The sequence below is a fragment of the Ranitomeya variabilis genome, chromosome 7 (assembly GCF_051348905.1).
Source record: "Ranitomeya variabilis isolate aRanVar5 chromosome 7, aRanVar5.hap1, whole genome shotgun sequence".
In the NCBI taxonomy this organism is placed as follows: domain Eukaryota; kingdom Metazoa; phylum Chordata; class Amphibia; order Anura; family Dendrobatidae; genus Ranitomeya; species Ranitomeya variabilis.
In genome coordinates this window covers 19,702,634-19,723,711 of record NC_135238.1, presented here as the reverse complement: position 1 = coordinate 19,723,711, position 21,078 = coordinate 19,702,634, and the positions used below count along the sequence as shown (strand labels likewise).

General features: G+C 45.1%; 1 protein-coding gene across 5 annotated transcripts in view; it reads left to right on the top strand.

The window, feature by feature from the left end:
* The window catches only part of CACNA1H (calcium voltage-gated channel subunit alpha1 H), a 417,575-nt gene that overhangs the window by 32,821 nt on the left and 363,676 nt on the right, over positions 1–21,078 (top strand). For all 5 annotated transcript variants that reach the window (XM_077274375.1, XM_077274377.1, XM_077274373.1 and 2 more), the window contains exon 2: positions 703–1,016. In XM_077274375.1, coding sequence (XP_077130490.1) covers positions 718–1,016 — 299 coding nt within the window. In that variant the 5' untranslated portion in view covers positions 703–717. The remainder of the gene's footprint in view (positions 1–702; positions 1,017–21,078) is intronic.

Sequence of the window (21,078 nt, the reverse complement as noted above, 5' to 3'; positions counted from 1 at the left end):
TTGTATGTAGTCTACTCCTGAAGGGCAAATCTACCTTTAGTAGTCTAGTCTGAAGACTTTTCCTTATCCCTTTCACCCTCGTGATTACTATTATCGGTTTGAGTGAAGACCATTAGAGGTCTTCTCTTCAGGTTTCCTGGAGGGCAAATTGTTGTACAGAACAGAATTTGCCATTAAGAAAGTTGAATCTAACCTACCATGGGCGTGGGGATAACAGCCATATTTATATTGATCCATCTTTTCCACGTATGAGTAAGATGAAGACTTCTTGAGCTTTCCTGGTGTTTTTAGGAGGAGATGTTCTTTGGGTGGTCGATGAAGAGAGGTCCATATACCTTAGATTAAATGCAATGATAATAGATGATTTCAATCAGAAAGTTTTGGACGGTTGAAATTTAATTGGCCATTAGTCGGGCTAAAGATCTTTCTTTTGAAGAGTATTTGCTAAAAGATCCTTCATCCTTATGGCCAATGAGGACTAAAGTATGCAGAGCTACTTTGCCAAAATGATCCTTCACCAGCCGATCGTTCGATGAACAATTGTTCAACTATCAACCTACGTCCATCAAATGTGTTTGGCCACCTTCATCAAATGAGACATGATAAACATTAACCGCCGAGTCTTTTATTGACCATTATGATACTCTTTTTGGGTTGACCACTCTGTAGACCTCAATGTTTTTCTGTGCTCCTCTTCTTCAGGTGCCGTTTGCTATCATGACTGATGGCGAGAGAAGAGAGCCTTTCCAGCCGCTGGCCGGAGATGATATCAGGGTTCCTATACCCCCCATGCCACCGGCAGGGGACCCTGGTGAAGATGAGGATGGGGGAAGTGCGGAGAAATCAGCTGTGGGAAGTTTGGGCTCAGGAGGATCTTCGAGCAGGAGTCGGGAACAAGGTCAGGGCTCTGAGGAAGGTGAACAGGTCCCGTATCCAGCGTTGGCTCCCACTGTATTCTTCTGGCTTAAGCAGACCACCCGTCCACGGAGCTGGTGTCTGAGACTGGTCTGTAACCCATATCCTTTCCTGGAAATAATGTAACGTTCTGCAACATCCCTCATCCTCTCACGTAGGAGAAGGGACCTGGTAGGAAATTGGTGATGATGAAGGTTTCTCTAATTCGTCTGCTTCGAAGTTGCTTTTGCTTTCTTTGGATCAAAGTTTCCAACAGGGGGAGCAGGCCGACTGCTGAAATCGAAAAAACAGATGCAGCAGAGCTGAAATTGTCACTTAACTCTTTGAAGCTGTGTCATTTCTATGTTGCGATAGGTCTCTGATATAAGGTCACCCTACATTAGTCTGACAAATTCAGCCCTGCTACATCTGGGATGGTGAAAGCTCGAGACAAGACAATTGGGTCTGGATGTGGATTGGAGAGAACAAGGCTCGTTCTGGTGACTTCCTCAGGCCATGGTTAGGACTAGGCGTGAGTTTATGTAATCTGAGGTCTGGTCCTGGACCCCGAAAGTGAATCTCCAGAGGATCCGCGCTCTGTAGTGATAACGGACGAGGAGAAACTTGTTCAGATCAGATGGATCTTGTTCTTCTGTAGATTGTCCTTGTGGACTCTTTGATGTGTGAAAGTTCTAGGTTGATGGGACTGAATTTATGGATAAAGGGAGGAGGCCAAGGATGGAAGAGATTGTGGGGATCTCTATTATCTATCTACCGTATCTATTATATATCTATTATCTATGTATCTATCTATTATCTATTAGATATCTATTATCTGTCTACAGCAGTGTTCCCCAACTCCAGTCCTCAAGGCCCACCAACAGGTCCTGTTTTCAGGATTTCCTTTGTATTGCACAGGTAATGGAATTATTGCCTGTGTTATTGAGGAACACTGGTCTACAGTATCTATCTATTATCTATCTATCTATCTATCTATCTATCTATCTATCTATCTATCTATCTATCATCTATCTATTATCTATCTGTCTATCTATCTATTATCTATCTATCTATATATATCTATCTATCATATCTATTATCTATCATCTATCTATTATCTATCTATCTATCTATTAATTATCTATCTATTATCTATTAATGATCTATCTATCTATTATCTATCTATCTATCATCTATCTTTTATATATCTATTAACTATCTATTATCTATCTATCTATCTATCTATCTATCTATCTATCTATTATCTATCTACCATATCTATTATCTATCTATCTATATCTATCTATCTATCTATCTATCTATCTATCTATCTATCTATCTATCTATCTATCTATCTATCTATCAGCTATTTATTATCTATTAATTATCTATTATCTATCTATCTATCTATCTATCGATCTATCTATTATCTATTAGTGATCTATCTATCTATTATTTATCTATTAATTATCTATATTTTATATATCTTTTAACTATCTATTATCTATCTATCTATCTATCTATCTATCTATCTATTATCTATCTATATATATCTATCTATCATATCTATTATCTATCATCTATCTATTATCTATCTATCTATTAATTATCTATTATCTATCTATCTATCTATCTATCATCTATCTTTTATATGTCTATTAACTATCTATTATCTATCTATCTATCTATCTATCTATCTATTATCTATCTATCTATTATCTATCTACCGTATCTATTATCTATCTATCTATCTATCTATCTATCTATCAGCTATTTATTATCTATTAATTATCTATTATCTATCTATCTATATATCTATTATCTATTAGTGATCTATCTATCTATTATTTATTAATTATCTATATTTTATATATCTTTTAACTATCTATTATCTATCTATCTATCTATCTATCTATATATCTATTATCTATTAGTGATCTATCTATCTATTATTTATCTATTAATTATCTATATTTTATATATCTTTTAACTATCTATTATCTATCTATCTATCTATCTATCTATCTATCTATCTATCTATCTATCTATCTATCATCTATCTTTTATATATCTATTAAATATCTATTATCTATCTATATTTCTATCCATTATCTATCTATCTATCTATCTATCTATCTATCTATCTATCTATCCATCTATCTATCTATTATCTATCTATCTATTAATTCTCTATCTTCCGTCCATATAAATCTTCACCGTCATGGACTCTATGTCTGTAGATATCCTCGTTGCGGCTCTTTCTGGAGTGGTTTTCTATGCCGTGCTGCTGTGATGAGCAGATATTAGATGGTGCTGTGTACGGATTGTTACGGTGTGACCCGCACTTCTCACCCTGCATCTGATATATACGCAGCAGAGCTGGGTTTGCCACGTGCACTGGATGTTTAGTATCATAGGCGCAGCCTCGATCCCCTATGATAGACCTAGCTCAGCCGCTCAGACTGTCCCACAGCGTTGCCCGGCGAGGCTGCGGAGCCTGTACGTACAGATATACTATATGGAGACGGATGCCACACGCAGTCAGCGGGGGACATTGTGCAGCCGTGCCAGCGATGCCGGATATTTTCGATCTGCGCGGCCGGGTAATCACTGGGAGATAATGAATGTCATGTACACAGCTCGCAGGCTGGCGATAACTCTCGTCCGCTGCCTTGTATATAAGAGTTGGCCGGGAGACACAACTTTTTCCATGGTATGATAGTGATTTAGTAGGAGCGATGCCGATCGTCTTCCTAATTGTGTTAGTGATGGCTGGCGGGACGCTGTACACCATTAACCATGCCGTCTCCTCTGCCCCTTTAAACCGCGTGACATCATTAAGTCACCGGTGCCCATATCGCCATATTAGGCAATAGCCAGCGGCCGGTGGGGTACAGCCGAGAGGCTACGGATGCTTTGTAGCGTCTCGTGGATGCAGGAAGGAGCAGCCCCCTGCTCGGTGCGCGGAGCAGCCAGGGATTGTATATAGAACGCTGTCTTTTATACACATGGATGGACCGTCTGCTTGTCTGCTCCACAGAAATCCAGGAAACATCTCTGCTGATTGATGGCCTGTTCTGATCCAGACTTTGCATGCAAAGACCCCATTCCCCTCCTCAGATCCTGTCTTCTCCATCCTGTCCTGGCGATGTGTGAAAGCGAGGGGACAGGCGCAGTCCGGGGTGACGCTGGGAAACATGCTGGGGGAAATGGAGCCATGTAGCAACGATAAAAATGAGACCCCTCTCTTCAGCTGCCTCACCAGCCCTCGCCTGACTGCACCTCACTGGAGGTCATGCTGCCCCCTCTGTTACACCAGACCCATGTGCAGGTGCTCAGCCAGAACCACCCTAGAATTAGCCCCCTTTCTGCAGATAATACTGCCACAGCGTTCTCACATTATACCGCTATATAGATCACACATAATACCGCCATATAGATCACACATAATACCGCCGTACAGATCTCACAAAATACCGCCATATAGATCTCACATAGCACTGCCATATAGATCTCACATACTACCATCATATACATCACACATACCGTCTTATAGATCACACATAATACCGCCATGTAGATCAGATCACACATAATGCCACCATATATATTACACATAATACCGTCATATAGATCACACATAATACCATCATATAGATCACACATAACATGTTATATATCACACATAATACCACCATATATGTCACACATAATACCACCATATAGATCACATATAATATCGTCACTTAGATCACACATAATACCGTCATATAGATCACACATAATACCGCCAAATAGATCACACATAATACCGTCATATAGATAACACATAATACCTTCATATAGATCACACATAATGCCGTCATATAGATCATACATAATACCGTCATAAAGATCGCACACAATACCATCCTATAGATCACACACAATGCCGCCATGTAGATCACACATAATACCATCATATAAATCACACATAATATCATCATGTAGATCACACATAATATTGTCATATAGATTATACATAATACCGTCACATAGATTACATATAATACCGACACTTAGCTCACACATAATATCACCATATATGTCACACATAATACCGCCAGGTAGATCACACATGTTACCACCATATATATCACACATAATACCACCATATAATTGTCACATAATACTGCCACATAGATCACACATAATCACACAATATAGTTCTCATATAATACCGTCATGTAGTTCTCACATTATACCACCATACTGATCAAACATAATACCACCCTACAGATCACATATAATACCTTCATAAAGATCACACATAATGCCATCATATAGATCACACATAATACTTGGTGGCATCATGTGTGGTCTATATGGCAGTACTATGTAAAAAATATATATGGCGGCATCATGTGTGATCCATATGGCAGTATTATATGATAAATGTATATGGCGGCATTATGTGCCGTCTATATGGCAGTATTATGTATAAAATATATATGGCAGCATCATGTGTGGTCTATATGGCAGTATTGTTGGTATTATGTGAGAGCTATCTTGATTGAGACCTATATGGCATTATTATATGAGCACTTATATGACAGCATAATACGTGATCTTTATGGCAGTATTATGTGTGAACTATGCAGCAGTATTACGTGAGTAATATAAAGCTGCATTATGTGTGAACTGTATGGCTGTATTATATGAGAGGTATCTGATGGATTAATGTAGCGCCCCCTCCACCGCCGCAGGGCCAAGGGGTACCCGGTACCGGGCCTCTGAGTCTCTGCTTCTGGGGTTGTCACGGCGGCTAGGCCCCGGTCCGTGACCCTGCCGTGGGGCGCACAGTAGAATGCAAGGTGTGGGTGTTGGTAGTAATGATAGCGATGTAGCGGTGCAGTTGTGGGGTGCAGGTCGCAGTAAATAACAAGGACACCAGGTTGCAGTCTCTTTACCTCTTTACTGGAGATCTCTGAGTCCTCAGTCCAGAACACGGTTCACCAGGCTACGCAAGTCCAGCCGGTCCAATGGCACCTCCAGAGTCCTCCTCTCAGGTGGAAATCTGTGCCTTCCTTCTAGCGCTATGTGTTGTAGTCCTTCCCTGCTGTGCTCACGGAAAGTGACCCCACAACGGTTGTGTCTGTTTCTTAAGTTCCCTCACAACTCGATTTGATGTTCCTCTGTAATCCACCCCTCCCTGTATTCAGGTTGGAATGGCACCCGTTTGTCAGGTAGGCCTGGAGTTCTTCCGGGACCCTAGAGACGCCCCTCTCCCGCAATTGCCCCCCAAGACTTCATAGGTGATATGTGGTAGACAGCCCGCCTGAGACGACTGTCCTGCCGCTGTTTGGAGTATGGCTTGAAGCTGTATTCTAATCCACTCCCTCGGCGTTCCGGCCACCGGTATTGCGCCTCAGCAGGGTGCTGCCTCTTTCAACAAAACCCCTGCTGGTATTCTCCTTCTGCTTGATCTCGTTTCTCACTCAGCACAATCTGCCTCGCTTCTAGTCCTTTCTTGGGCACCGCCGCTAAGCTGAGCAGGCACGGTCCCGTTACGTTCTCTCAATGCCAAGCCTCTGCCAGGATCCCACCCCTGGCAGAGACCCTACAGTCTCTCCCTTCACAACACCCTCTGCCACAGGGTGTTGCTCTGTTCAATCCCGTCAGCGTTCTCTCTCTAACTTCCTGCCTGACCCCCAGTTTACCCACTATGGTGGGGAGTGGCCTAATGAATAGCACCCTTAGCTCCCCCCGGAGGCCCTGCTGTGAAACATATTGGTGTCTGTGATACCTGATTGGAGGAACTCCTTCAGTGCCATCGAACGTACCATGGCTCCCCTTAGTGGCAGAGCCACAGTACTGCAACGACCAGGACTCTGGGGCGCTGCACTCCCCCCTGGTTAAACACAGTACTCCGGGACTGGGAAGAAAAACAACAATACAGATTAGTAAACAGACATACAATTTTGTTGAGTGCAAAACAATAAGTATACTTGAACAGGCTTCCCTTTATGGGAGGTGAGGACACTTTTAACGTTACAAACATAGTCAACATTATAAATTACAGGCTATACATAACTCCTGTTACCCAACCGGGTATTCTACTTAGTGCAAATTCTGGAACAATAAATTAACATTGCCTTTAAGAGACATACACTCTTAGTTTACCAAAGGCCTTCCTATAATCACATTACAGGGTAGGGTAACTTCACATTCTCCTACTTTGAACCTGCAGGACCGCCTGTCCCTATGGCACCAGACCTACTGCCTCTCCTTTCTTTTACAGGACCGCCCCGTTCAGCCAGGGCCTACTGCCTTTCGCTACTATACATAGTATAGACATAACATTCCTTTCGTTTAAAGAACTCTGAGCCAGCTCTACTCGGCTCCTTTAAGGACTCACTCTCTAACCCCTACGGGTTCGCTTTCTGTCCTTAGTAACAAAGTAACTTTCTATGGGGACGCAGGGTTTACCTTCTATCCTCACCTTCATCATTACTTCTTTACTTTCAACTACGCAGATCTCTACTTCTACCCCTGCGGGCTCTCTGCATCTTTTCCTTTCACAAAACATTATTTTCAGATTTCACAATTCAAACAATTTAAACACATATAACTTTTCATGTAAAACAGTTACATTCTTTCTCAAAGCATCATCATATTACCGTTCTAAAACAGTATCGCTTTCAAGTTCAATTCCACGCATCCCCTTTAAGAGGGGACCAAGCCTTTCTGAGGTAGCTCGTCTTCTCAGCCTACCAGTCCACGCAAAGGCTCCGGAATGGCATCTTCGCAAAGTGTCTTTTAACTAAAACCAGTAGGAAAGGTATCTTCGCAAAGTGTCTTTTAACTAAAACCAGTAGGAGGCACCCTTAAGAAGGTGCAACTATTTACAAGGAAGTTCGAATCATGCACAGTCCATGATTACTGCAGTTTGTATAAAACTTCTGGAAAACAACAATAGTGACCCCGGGTCAACAAAGGGGTCACCTTTTAAAGTTTACCCTGGACGGGTTTAGCAACAAACAATCAGGAACAGTTAAAGGAAAACTATTTACATTTTTCAGGTTTCCGAGGTTTATTCTTCTTCAGGTGGCTTTGGTTCCGGGACCCCGGCCACTGTAGCGCCAGTGTCCGCGGTTCGAACATGCAGATGAACTCGATTGGCCAACTCTGGGGCTGCCACTAGGCATACCGTTGCGATGGTGACAAGTTCGGGTACTCCCGGGACCAGGTCTGGGGTAGCTAGTGCCGCGGCTCCAGACATACACCGCCGAACATTCCGTGCATACCACCCGAGTGGGTTCAAGTGGCGGCTGTAGGTCACTGGATCCCCCTTTTGTAAGGGTTCTCCGCTTCGGCCACAACAGGGAGCCCTCACGTTACAATGCGCAACGAAAACATCAGTATCCAGTCCCGGCTCGTGTATGAGGCCCCACCCCCTTTTTACATGGTAGGCCAACACAGTGCCCCGCCTTACCGCGTCTCTGTCATCCCCTGTCGGGGGGGGTTGTCGTACTTTCGATGGGCCCATCGACTCAGTCCCTTTCCGTCCTTTCCACTGCAGAATCAAGCACTGTCTATATTGTTCCCATGTAAGCACCGCAAGAGTGGACCCGTTCTCCCGGGATCCATCTGCTCTAAACCAGGGGGTGTCCCACCGAAGAACTACTCCATCTAAGCTCACATCCACGGGCTCCCCCACTCCAGTCGACAGCGGTGGCACCATCCTCCCCAGGTCATCGGGGGATAGCACCATTAGCCCTGCCGAGATAAGTCGCTCCCTACTGAGACGGAGGTGGGTCATGGAATCGGGCTCGTGAAGGGGAGCAGGGACGTCGGCCATACCTGCGCCTAATGTGGTTCCATCGGTGTCGCTCCGGTCCATTAACAAGGGTGCTGGAGTCGGCTGCAGCCCGGACTGCGGCTCCTCCAATAGGATTCTCGGATTCGGCTCCGCTTGCTGTAGTTCCTCCTCCTCTAACTCCGAAGTCAGGATTGGTGGACGTAGCCCCGCTGTCGGGTCCGCAGGCTTCCGGTCCATCGTTGGTGAAGGAGGACAAGCCGGAATCGCTTCCTCCTCGCTCAGGCACTCGCTGTTCATCATCGCTGCCCGATAGTCGGTGGCAGTGCATGCACCTAACTCCGCCATTTCTCCGAGGTCGGGCTTCTCCGTCCCCAGCCCCTCGCTGTTGCATATCAAGGGGTGTTTCTCTTCCGTTTTGGGGCAGGTCACTCCTCTGCAACCAGAAGTGCAGGGGGCGGTAGCCATTTCTCGCGCCACACTGGGAGTCTCCGCCCATAACACGCCCTCCTTCCCCTTGGATGTAGCAATGGCGGCGCCTTTTGGCGGGAACTTTTGGCGGCTAATGGCGCAGCACAGTCTTACAATAAAGTACAGTCCAAGCACAGTAAATCACAGTCTCTAGGCACACATGACCTGATTCTTCAGGCTTAAGTAGATCCTGTTCGTGACGCCAAGTTCTGTAGCGCCCCCTCCACCGCCGCCCGGTACCGGGCCTCTGAGTCTCTGCTTCTGGGGTTGTCACGGCGGCTAGGCCCCGGTCCGTGACCCTGCCGTGGGGCGCACAGTAGAATGCAAGGTGTGGGTGTTGGTAGTAATGATAGCGATGTAGCGGTGCAGTTGTGGGGTGCAGGTCGCAGTAAATAACAAGGACACCAGGTTGCAGTCTCTTTACCTCTTTACTGGAGATCTCTGAGTCCTCAGTCCAGAACACGGTTCACCAGGCTACGCAAGTCCAGCCGGTCCAATGGCACCTCCAGAGTCCTCCTCTCAGGTGGAAATCTGTGCCTTCCTTCTAGCGCTATGTGTTGTAGTCCTTCCCTGCTGTGCTCACGGAAAGTGACCCCACAACGGTTGTGTCTGTTTCTTAAGTTCCCTCACAACTCGATTTGATGTTCCTCTGTAATCCACCCCTCCCTGTATTCAGGTTGGAATGGCACCCGTTTGTCAGGTAGGCCTGGAGTTCTTCCGGGACCCTAGAGACGCCCCTCTCCCGCAATTGCCCCCCAAGACTTCATAGGTGATATGTGGTAGACAGCCCGCCTGAGACCGACTGTCCTGCCGCTGTTTGGAGTATGGCTTGAAGCTGTATTCTAATCCACTCCCTCGGCGTTCCGGCCACCGGTATTGCGCCTCAGCAGGGTGCTGCCTCTTTCAACAAAACCCCTGCTGGTATTCTCCTTCTGCTTGATCTCGTTTCTCACTCAGCACAATCTGCCTCGCTTCTAGTCCTTTCTTGGGCACCGCCGCTAAGCTGAGCAGGCACGGTCCCGTTACGTTCTCTCAATGCCAAGCCTCTGCCAGGATCCCACCCCTGGCAGAGACCCTACAGTCTCTCCCTTCACAACACCCTCTGCCACAGGGTGTTGCTCTGTTCAATCCCGTCAGCGTTCTCTCTCTAACTTCCTGCCTGACCCCCAGTTTACCCACTATGGTGGGGAGTGGCCTAATGAATAGCACCCTTAGCTCCCCCCGGAGGCCCTGCTGTGAAACATATTGGTGTCTGTGATACCTGATTGGAGGAACTCCTTCAGTGCCATCGAACGTACCATGGCTCCCCTTAGTGGCAGAGCCACAGTACTGCAACGACCAGGACTCTGGGGCGCTGCATTAACGATAGAGCAGTATTACATGTGCTCAATAATTAAGGATTTTGGGGATATTGTAAATTATTAGTGTGGGCTGTATATGGCAGTATTATATTTGCACTCTGTGGCGGGATTATGTGAGAACGATATGGCGGTATTATATGTGCTTTTCTTCAGCAGATTATAGTACCAGACATACATGTACGGTTTTAAATCCGATCCATAAGCTGCAGGACTTTTACCCACGGATATTAACCTGCGTTGCGCATTTCTATTGTAGACGATTTTTTTTTCCGTTCAGATTTTTTAGAAAGCCGTCTGACACTTGTTGCCCCCAGCTCGCCCCGACCATGCGCCCAGCTGGTCCCAACAGCGGTCAGGGATCTAAACCTCATCCGCAGTAGCCAGAATAATCCTCATCATCCTGACTGGGAGGTCGGATCTGATTTCAAAGCAAAAAAAATGCAGCTGCCCGGGCCGGGTGTGAGGAGACCACAGGCAGGAACGGGAAACATCCTTAGAGGAAAGCCCCGCCGCACCGCACCGGCCCAGACCGTATCTGGCTGGTTTTTGGTAGCTTTAAACTGGTGCTGGATGATGATATAGCTAATCCAGGACTGGAGTAATCACAGCTCGTTGTCTTCAAGATCCCTTAAACCGTCTTATAAAAAGCCCCCGGCTGTTTTAGTGTGGTCTGTGCCTCTTGCTGCTTTAGGGTGGTCTGAACCTATTGTTGTTTTAGAGTAACCTGTGCCTCTCGGCTGTTTATACGGTGGTCTAAAGGTTTTACTATTTTTAAGGTAGAATGATCTCAAACTTTTAGGATGTCCTATTTATCATGCTGTTTTAGAGGGGCCTGTACCTTTTTGCTGTTTCAAGGGAGACCTGAATGTCTAGCAGTTTTAGTCTGGCCTGTGTCTTAGGCTGTTTTAGGATGGCCTGAACTTCCAGTAGTTTTAGATAGGCCTGTACCTTAGGCTGTCTTAGGATGGCCTGAACTTCCAGCAGTTTTTGATAGGCCTGTACCTTAGGCTGTCTTAGGATTGCCTGAACTTCCAGCAGTTTTTGATAGGCCTGTACCTTAGGCTGTCTTAGGATGGCCTGAACTTCCAGTAGTTTTAGATAGGCCTGTACCTTAGGCTGTCTTAGGATGGCCTGAACTTCCAGCAGGTTTAGATAGGCCTGTACCTTAGGCTGTCTTAGGATGGCCTGAACTTCCAGCATTTTTAGTCTGGCCTTTGCCTTTGTCTGTTTTAGGATGACCTGAACTTCCAGTGGTTTTAGTCTGGCCTGTGCCTTAGGCTGTTGTAGGATGGCCTGAACTTTTGGCAGTTTTAGTCTGGCCTGTACCCTAGGCTGTTTTAGTCTGGCTTATAACTTAGGCTGTCTTAGAATCGCCTGAACTTCCAGCAGTTTTAGTCTGGCCTGTGCCTTAGGCTGTTGTAGGATGGCCTGAACTTCCAGCAGTTTTAGTATGGCCTGTACTTTAGGCTGTCTTAGGATGGCCTATTCCTTAGGCTGTTGTAGGATGGCCTGAACTTCCAGCAGTTTTAGTATGGCCTGTACTTTAGGCTGTCTTAGGATGGCCTATTCTTTAGGCTGTTGTAGGATGGCCTGAACTTCCAGCAGTTTTAGTATGGCCTGTACTTTAGGCTGTCTTAGGATGGCCTATACCTTAGGCTGTCTTAGGATGGCCTGAACGTCTAGCAGTTTTAGTCTGGCCTGTACCTTAGGCTGCCTTAGGATGGCCTGAACTTCCAGCAGTTTTAGTCTGGCCTGTGCCTTAGGCTGTCTTAGTCTGGCGTGTACCTTAGGCTATTTTAGTCTGGCCTGATACTTATCTGTTTTAGTTCATCCTTCACCTCCTCTGCCTCCTTCATGGTGCAAGTAACAGTCCACAAATCCGTAAGACTGTGATTTTGGCTTCCGCGTGTGCTTCTTGCAGACAGTGGCCTAAATGCTCTATAATATGAGATCCACTGAGGTGTGGGAATCTCGGCGGCACCAGCGGTGCCCTGTTCTGTGTGGCCCCGGCTCCAATGTTTGCACATTTTGCAGACTTTTCTCTTTGTCTTCCAGAATACATTACTCAGACGACAGAGACAACTTGTTTTGCCGCTGTCAGGTCTGGTTTACTTTTCGCTCCCGCGTTTCGCGCTGCGGCATGGAGATGACAAAAACCCATTGAGCGTCTGAATTGGCACAAGATTGTGGTTTTATAAGATGTTTTCTCGCTATATAAGAGGCTTTCGTGGCTTTGAAGCATCTTTTTCTTGTAAAGTTTTGCAGCAGAATTTCCAGCCTGTTAACAATTTGGCCCCTAGGGGCGCTGTTCCATAGAGCACGGTCTTTACCTACTGATCCAATTATCATGCATAGAGCTCCAAATGTGAATGCTGCCAAAAAATGAAAAAACAGCCGTACAAGCAACAGTATCACCCCAATGTGTCTCCCACTGCGGCATCTCATTATATAGGGCGACTGGGTGAGGACACGGCAGAATACATCATCATCTGACAGCTGCACACAAGACAATAGTCTGCAACAGCCACTGTCTCCACAGGAATGGCCTGTTACAATAGTACTTCATTCCTTTTTACTGTGTAGGTAATTAAGGTGCTGATAGTACTGTCGCCCTGTCTTTCCCTATATTGGATGCAGACACAGAGAGTATTGCTTCCCTGTCTCCTGTATAGATAATGTAGATACAGATGGTACTGCCTCCTTGTCTTCTATGTAGATAATGTAGGCACAGATAGTACTGCCTCCTTGTCTGCTATGTAGATAATGTAGGTACAGATAGTACTGCCTCCCTGTCTGCTATGTAGATAATGTAGGTACAGATAGTACTGCCTCCTTGTCTCCTATGTAGATAATGTAGGCACAGATAGTACTGCCTCCTTGTCTCCTATGTAGATAATGTAGGTACAGATAGTACTGCCTCCCTGTCTGCTATGTAGATAATGTAGGTACAGATAGTACTGCCTCCTTGTCTCCTATGTAGATAATGTAGATACAGATGGTACTGCCTCCTTGTCTCCTATGTAGATAATGTAGATTCAGATGGTACTGCCTCCTTGTCTCCTATGTAGATAATGTAGGTACAGATAGTACTGCCTCCTTGTCTCCTATGTAGATAATGTAGGTACAGATAGTACTGCCTCCTTGTTTCCTATGTAGATAATGTAGGTACAGATAGTACTGCCTCCCTGTCTGCTATGTAGATAATGTAGGTACAGATAGTGCAGCCTCCCTGTCTCTTATGTAGATAATATAGGTACAGATTGTACTGCCTCCCTTTTTCCTATGTATATATTGTATGTACAGTTAGCACTGCCTCCCTTTCTCCTATGTAGATAATGTAGATACAGATAGTACTGCCTCCCTGTCTCCTATGTAGATAATGTAGATACAGATGGTACTGCCTCCTTGTCTCCTATGTAGATAATGTAGGTACAGATAGTACTGCCTCCTTGTCTCCTATGTAGATAATGTAGGTACAGATAGTAGTACTGCCTCCCTGTCTGCTATGTAGATAATGTAGGTACAGATAGTACTGCCTCCCTGTCTCCTATGTAGATAATGTAGGTACAGATAGTACTGCCTCCCTTTCTTCTGTATAGATGATGTAGGTACAGATAGTACTGCCTCCCTGTCTCCTGTATAGATAATGTAGATACAGATAGTACTGCTTCCCTGTCTCCTATGTAGATAATGTTGGTATAGATAGTACTGCCTCCCTTTCTCCTGTATAGATAATGTAGATACAGATAGTACTGCCTCCCTGTCTCCTATGTAGATAATGTGGTACAGATAGTATTGCCTCCTTCTCTCCTGTATAGATAATCTAGGTACAGTTAGTACTGCCTCCCTGTCTCCTATTTAGATAATGTAGGTACAGTTAGTACTGCCTCCCTGTCTCCTATTTAGATAATGTGGTACAGATAGTACTACCTCCCTGTTTCCCAGATAGAAAATGTGGTACAGATAGTACTGCCTCCTTCTCCCCGTATAGATAATGTAGGCACAGATATTACTGCTTCCCCATCTCCTATGTAGATATTGTGTGTAAAGATAGTGCTGCATCATTGTCTCCTATGTAGATAATGTAGGTACAGATAGTACTCCATCCCTGTCTCCCATGTAGATGATGTAAGTACAGATAGTACTGCCTCTATAATGCCTATGTAGATAATGCATGCATATATACTACTGTCTCCCTTTCTTGGATGCAGACACAGATAGTATTGCCTGCCTGTCTCCCATGTAGATAATGTGGGTACAAATATTACTGCCTCCCTGGCTTATGTGTAGGTACAGATAGTGCAGCCTCCCTGTCTCTTATGTAGATAATATAGGTACAGATTGTACTGCCTCCCTTTCTCCTATGTATATATTGCATGTACAGTTAGTACTGCCTCCCTTTCTCCTATGTAGATAATGTAGATACAGATAGTACTGCCTCCCTGTCTCCTATGTAGATAATGTAGGTAGAGATAGTACTGCCTCCCTGTCTTTCATGTAGCTAATGTACGTACAGAAAGTACTGCCTCCCTTTCTTCTGTATAGATGATGTATAGGTACAGATAGTACTGCCTCCCTGTCTCCTATGTATATATTGTATGTACAGATAGTACTGCCCCCCTTTCTCCTGTATAGATAATGTAGGTACAGATAGTACTGCCTCCCTGTCTCCTATGTAGATAATGTAGGTACAGATAGTACTGTCTCCCTGTCTCCTATGTAGATATTGTATGTACAGATAGTACTGTCCCCCTTTCTCCGGTATAGATAATGTAGGTACAGATAGTACTGCCTCCCTTTCTCCTGTAGAGATAATGTAGGAACAGTTAGTACTGCCTCCCTGTCTCCTATGTAGATATTGTATGTACAGATGTACAGATAGTGCTACCTCCCTTTCTCCTGTATAGATAATGTAGGTACAGATAATACTGCCTTCCTTTCTTCTGTATAGATGAGGTAGGTACAGATAGTACTGCCTCCCTGTCTCCTATGTAGATAATATAGGTACAGATAGTACTGTCTCCCTGTCGCCTATGTAGATATTGTATGTACAGATAGTACTGCCTCCCTTTCTCCTATGTAGATAATGCATGTATAGTTGGTACTGCCTCCCTTTCTTCTGTATAGATAATGTAGGTACAGTTAGTACTGCCTCCCTTTCTCCTATGTAGATACTGTAGGTACAGTTAGTACTGCCTCCTTGTCTCCTATGTAGATAATGTAGGTACAGATAGTACTGCCTCCTTGTCTCAAATGTAGATAATGTAGATAAAGATAGTACTGCCCACCTTTCTCCTATGTAGATAATGTAGGTACAGATAGTACTGCCTCCCTTTCTCCTGTAGAGATAATGTAGGTACAGATAGTACTGCCTCCCTGTCTCCTATGTAGATATTGTATGTACAGATAGTACTGCCTCCCTTTCTCCTATGTAGATAATGCATGTATAGTTGGTACTGCCTCCCTTTCTTCTGTATAGATAATGTAGGTACAGTTAGTACTGCCTCCCTTTCTCCTATGTAGATACTGTAGGTACAGTTAGTACTGCCTCCTTGTCTCCTATGTAGATAATGTAGGTACAGATAGTACTGCCTCCTTGTCTCAAATGTAGATAATGTAGATAAAGATAGTACTGCCCACCTTTCTCCTATGTAGATAATGTAGGTACAGATAGTACTGCCTACCTTTCTTCTGTATAGATAATGTAGGTACAGATAGTACTGCCTCCCTTTCTCCTATGTAGATAATGTAGGTACAGATAGTACTGCCTCCCTTTCTCCTGTAGAGATAATGTAGGTACAGATAGTACTGCCTCCCTGTCTCCTATGTAGATAATGTAGGTACAGATAGTACTGCCTCCCTTTCTCCTGTAGAGATAATGTAGGAACAGTTGGTACTGCTTCCCTGTCTCCTATGTAGATATTGTATGTACAGATGTACAGATAGTACTACCTCCCTTTCTCCTGTATAGATAATGTAGGTACAGATAGTACTGCCCCCCTTTCTCCTATGTAGATACTGTAGGTACAGATAGTACTGCCTCTCTTTCTTCTGTATAGATAATGTAGGTACAGTTAGTACTGCCTCCCTTTCTCCTATGTAGATACTGTAGGTACAGATAGTACTGCCTCCCTTTCTCCTATGTAGATACTGTGGGTACAGTTAGTACTGCCTCCCTTTCTCCTATGTAGATAATGTACAGTAGGTACAGATAGTACTGCCTCCCTGTCTCCCACATAATTAATGTAGGCACAGATGAATGATGAAGACACTTATAGTAAAGTCAGGTTACACCATACTAATTGTCCATTGCATGTGTACAAATAATAATTATTATTCTGTAAAATGTGTTTTTGTTTCATATAATGAATCACTAGGCAATTAAAATCCTAGCAGAATGGAGATTGCCGCCTGCCACCCATCTAGTATTCTTCCATGGGAGGTCCTCAATAAATCCCAAGGCTTAGACATGCAGAGCAGATCACCATATGTTGTGCTTACAGGTAGGAGCAGATCACCAGCAGCAGCAGCATGGAGTGTAGTGAGCGTCTCCCGACAATGTAACACTGTGATTATAGAATTAGGGGTGTCAGGAAAAGACTGTGCATGTAAATAGGAGATCTCGTATGGGTGCAGGGACCTCAAGTGTCAGTGTCAGTACCCCATGTAACAGTGTCATTATCCTGTACCCCAAGTGTCATTATCCTGTACCCCCAGTGTCAGTGTCATTATCCTGTACCCCGAGTGTCAGTGTCATTATCCTGTACCCCCAGTGTCCGTGTCATTATCCTGTACCCCAAGTGTCAGTGTCATTATCCTGTACCCCAAGTGTCAGTGTCATTATCCTGTACCCCGGGTGTCAGTGTCATTATCCTGTACCCCGAGTGTCAGTGTCATTATCCTGTACCCCGAGTGTCAGTGTCATTATCCTGTACCCCCAGTGTCAGTGTCATTATCCTGTACCCCCAGTGTCAGTGTCATTATCCTGTACCCCGAGTGTCAGCGTCATTATCCTGTACCCCGTGTGTCAGTGTCATTATCCTGTACCCCGAGTGTCAGCGTCATTATCCTGTACCCCGAGTGTCAGTGTCATTATCCTGTACCCCGAGTGTCAGTGTCATTATCCTGTACCCCGAGTGTCAGTGTCATTATCCTGTACCCCGAGTGTCAGTGTCATTATCCTGTACCCCGAGTGTCAGTGTCATTATCCTGTACCCCGAGTGTCAGTGTCATTATCCTGCACCCCGAGTGTCAGTGTCATTATCCTGTACCCCAAGTGTCATTATCCTGTACCCCCAGTGTCAGTGTCATTATCCTGTACCCCGAGTGTCAGTGTCATTATCCTGTACCCCAAGTGTCAGTGTCATTATCCTGTACCCCAAGTGTCAGTGTCATTATCCTGTACCCCGGGTGTCAGTGTCATTATCCTGTACCCCGAGTGTCAGTGTCATTATCCTGTACCCCGAGTGTCAGTGTCATTATCCTGTACCCCGAGTGTCAGTGTCATTATCCTGCACCCCGAGTGTCAGTGTCATTATCCTGTACCCCGAGTGTCAGCGTCATTATCCTGTACCCCCAGTGTCAGTGTCATTATCCTGCACCCCGAGTGTCAGTGTCATTATCCTGTACCCCGAGTGTCAGTGTCATTATCCTGTACCCCGAGTGTCAGTGTCATTATCCTGTACCCCGAGTGTCAGTGTCATTATCCTGTACCCCCAGTGTCAGTGTCATTATCCTGTATCCCCAGTGTCAGTGTCATTATCCTGTACCCCGAGTGTCAGCGTCATTATCCTGTACCCCGAGTGTCAGCGTCATTATCCTGTACCCCGAGTGTCAGCGTCATTATCCTGTACCCCGAGTGTCAGTGTCATTATCCTGTACCCCGAGTGTCAGTGTCATTATCCTGTACCCCGAGTGTCAGTGTCATTATCCTGTACCCCGAGTGTCAGTGTCATTATCCTGTACCCCCAGTGTCAGTGTCATTATCCTGTACCCCGAGTGTCAGTGTCATTATCCTGTACCCCGAGTGTCAGTGTCATTATCCTGTACCCCGAGTGTCAGTGTCATTATCCTGTACCCCGAGTGTCAGTGTTATTATCCTGTACCCCGAGTGTCAGTGTCATTATCCTGTACCCCGGGTGTCAGTGTCATTATCCTGTACCCCGAGTGTCAGTGTCATTATCCTGTACCCCGAGTGTCAGTGTCATTATCCTGTACCCCGAGTGTCAGTGTCATTATCCTGTACCCCCAGTGTCAGTGTCATTATCCTGTATCCCCAGTGTTAGTGTCATTATCCTGTACCCCAGTGTCAGTGTCATTATCCTGTACCCCGAGTGTCAGTGTCATTATCCTGTACCCCAGTGTCAGCGTCATTATCCTGTACCCCAAGTGTCAGCGTCATTATCCTGTACCCCAGTGTCAGTGTCATTATCCTGTACCCCGAGTGTCAGTGTCATTATCCTGTACCCCCAGTGTCAGCGTCATTATCCTGTACCCCAAGTGTCAGTGTCATTATCCTGTACCCCAGTGTCAGTGTCATTATCCTGTACCCCGAGTGTCAGTGTCATTATCCTGTACCCCCAGTGTCAGCGTCATTATCCTGTACCCCAAGTGTCAGTGTCATTATCCTGTACCCCGAGTGTCAGTGTCATTATCCTGTACCCCCAGTGTCAGTGTCATTATCCTGTACCCCGAGTGTCAGTGTCATTATCCTGTACCCCAAGTGTCAGTGTCATTATCCTGTACCCCAGTGTCACTGTCATTATCCTGTACCCCAGTGTCACTGTCATTATCCTGTACCCCAAGTGTCACTGTCATTATCCTGTACCCCGAGTGTCAGTGTCATTATCCTGTACCCCGAGTGTCAGCGTCATTATCCTGTACCCCGAGTGTCAGTGCCATGTGTGTGCCGAGTGCTCATTTCAATAAGTCTTATTCGCAGATAACAGACAGATACTTTCGGAACATTTTTCCGTCTCTTCGGTTTCCGCAGACTTTCGCCTTTATTTCCCATCCATTTTGCGGAATGATTATTTGCGGCACACTTGTTTGTGGACGTCGCTCTCTTTAGAGCAAACACCGGCTGAGCGCGGTTCCTGATGGCTCTGATATTTGCTCACCTTCCGCCAGCGCTCGTTCCCCAGCACCCGCCATTTGCACTGCCCTGATTGAATAAACATGCGTTCTGTTTGCCCGCTGACATCTCCTTCCTTCCCCAGCTGGGCAATTAGGGTGATTTATTGATGCAGATAAAACCCTTTAAACAACTCCCTATAAGCTTTTATACATTGTATCAGTAATGAATGCAGGCGTCAGAGCAAACACTCCACCGGGACCGGGACCGAGAAAGAAGGACCTCGGCGGAGGAAGAGTCATCCACTGAGTCATGTGTATGGACGTCATGCGCCATCGCTGTTTTCAGCTTTTGGGAAGGAAACTTGTTAGTGGAAATGTAACAGCACAGGTGGCGATGACACGGCGAAGGGAAGGCCTAAGTCTGTAATTAGGAAAATTACCTGATACCGTAGACGAGGTTATAACAATTAACTATGGAAAGCCTCAATCACAGGGGAGTATTGTACCCGAGATTTACACCGCCATCCGACACCCCAGAATGTGGCCTATGTTAGATTCCATATTGCGAGCCCAAGACTAGAAAATGTCGAGTAGGCCGAGTCCTGAGCATAGTGGTAAAGGAGCAAGGTCCTCTCCACTGTCCACTGCTTTCCTGTACTCCTCATCCCTCGCTCTTCTCATTTCTGCCTCTTATTCTTCAAATCTTTCTCTACTTGTTATCTCCTCAGCTCTTCCTCTTCTATTCGTGACTCTCTTTCTCTTCTCATTACTTCTCATTTCCCCATTTTCATAACTTTCTGATCATTTTCTTCTCATGAATTATTCAGCTCTTTCTTTCGGTTACTTCCTCACCTTTTTTTTATTACTTCCTCGCCTCTTCCTGTTCTTACCTACTCACCTCTTTTTCTTCTCATTACCTTTCTCTACCCTTTACTTCCTCACCTTGTTCTCTTTATATTATTTCTTTATCTCTTCTTGTTACCTCTTCACTTCTTCCTCTAATCATTACTTCTTCACCTCCTCTTCTCCTTTCTTCCACACACTTTTCCTTTTTACTTTTGAATCTTCTTTCTCTTCTCATTACTTAGTCACCTTTTCTCTTTACTTCCTCACCTCTTCTCTTTACTTTCTCAACTCTTCTCATTACTTCCTCACCTCTTCTCTTTACTTCCTCACCTCTTCTCATTACTTACTCACCTTTTTCTATTTACTTCCTCACCTCTTCTCTTTACTTCATCACCTCTTCTCTTTACTTCCTCACCTCTTCTCATTTCTTCCTCACCTCATTACTTCCTCACCTCTTCTCATTACTTCCTCTCCTCTTCTCATTACTTCCTCGCCTCTTCTCTTTACTTCCTCGCCTCTTCTCTTTACTTCTTCACCTCTTCTCTTTAGTTCCTCGCCTCTTCTCTTTACTTCCTCACCTCTTCTATTTACTTCTTCACCTCTTCTCTTTACTCCCTCACCTCTTCTCATTAC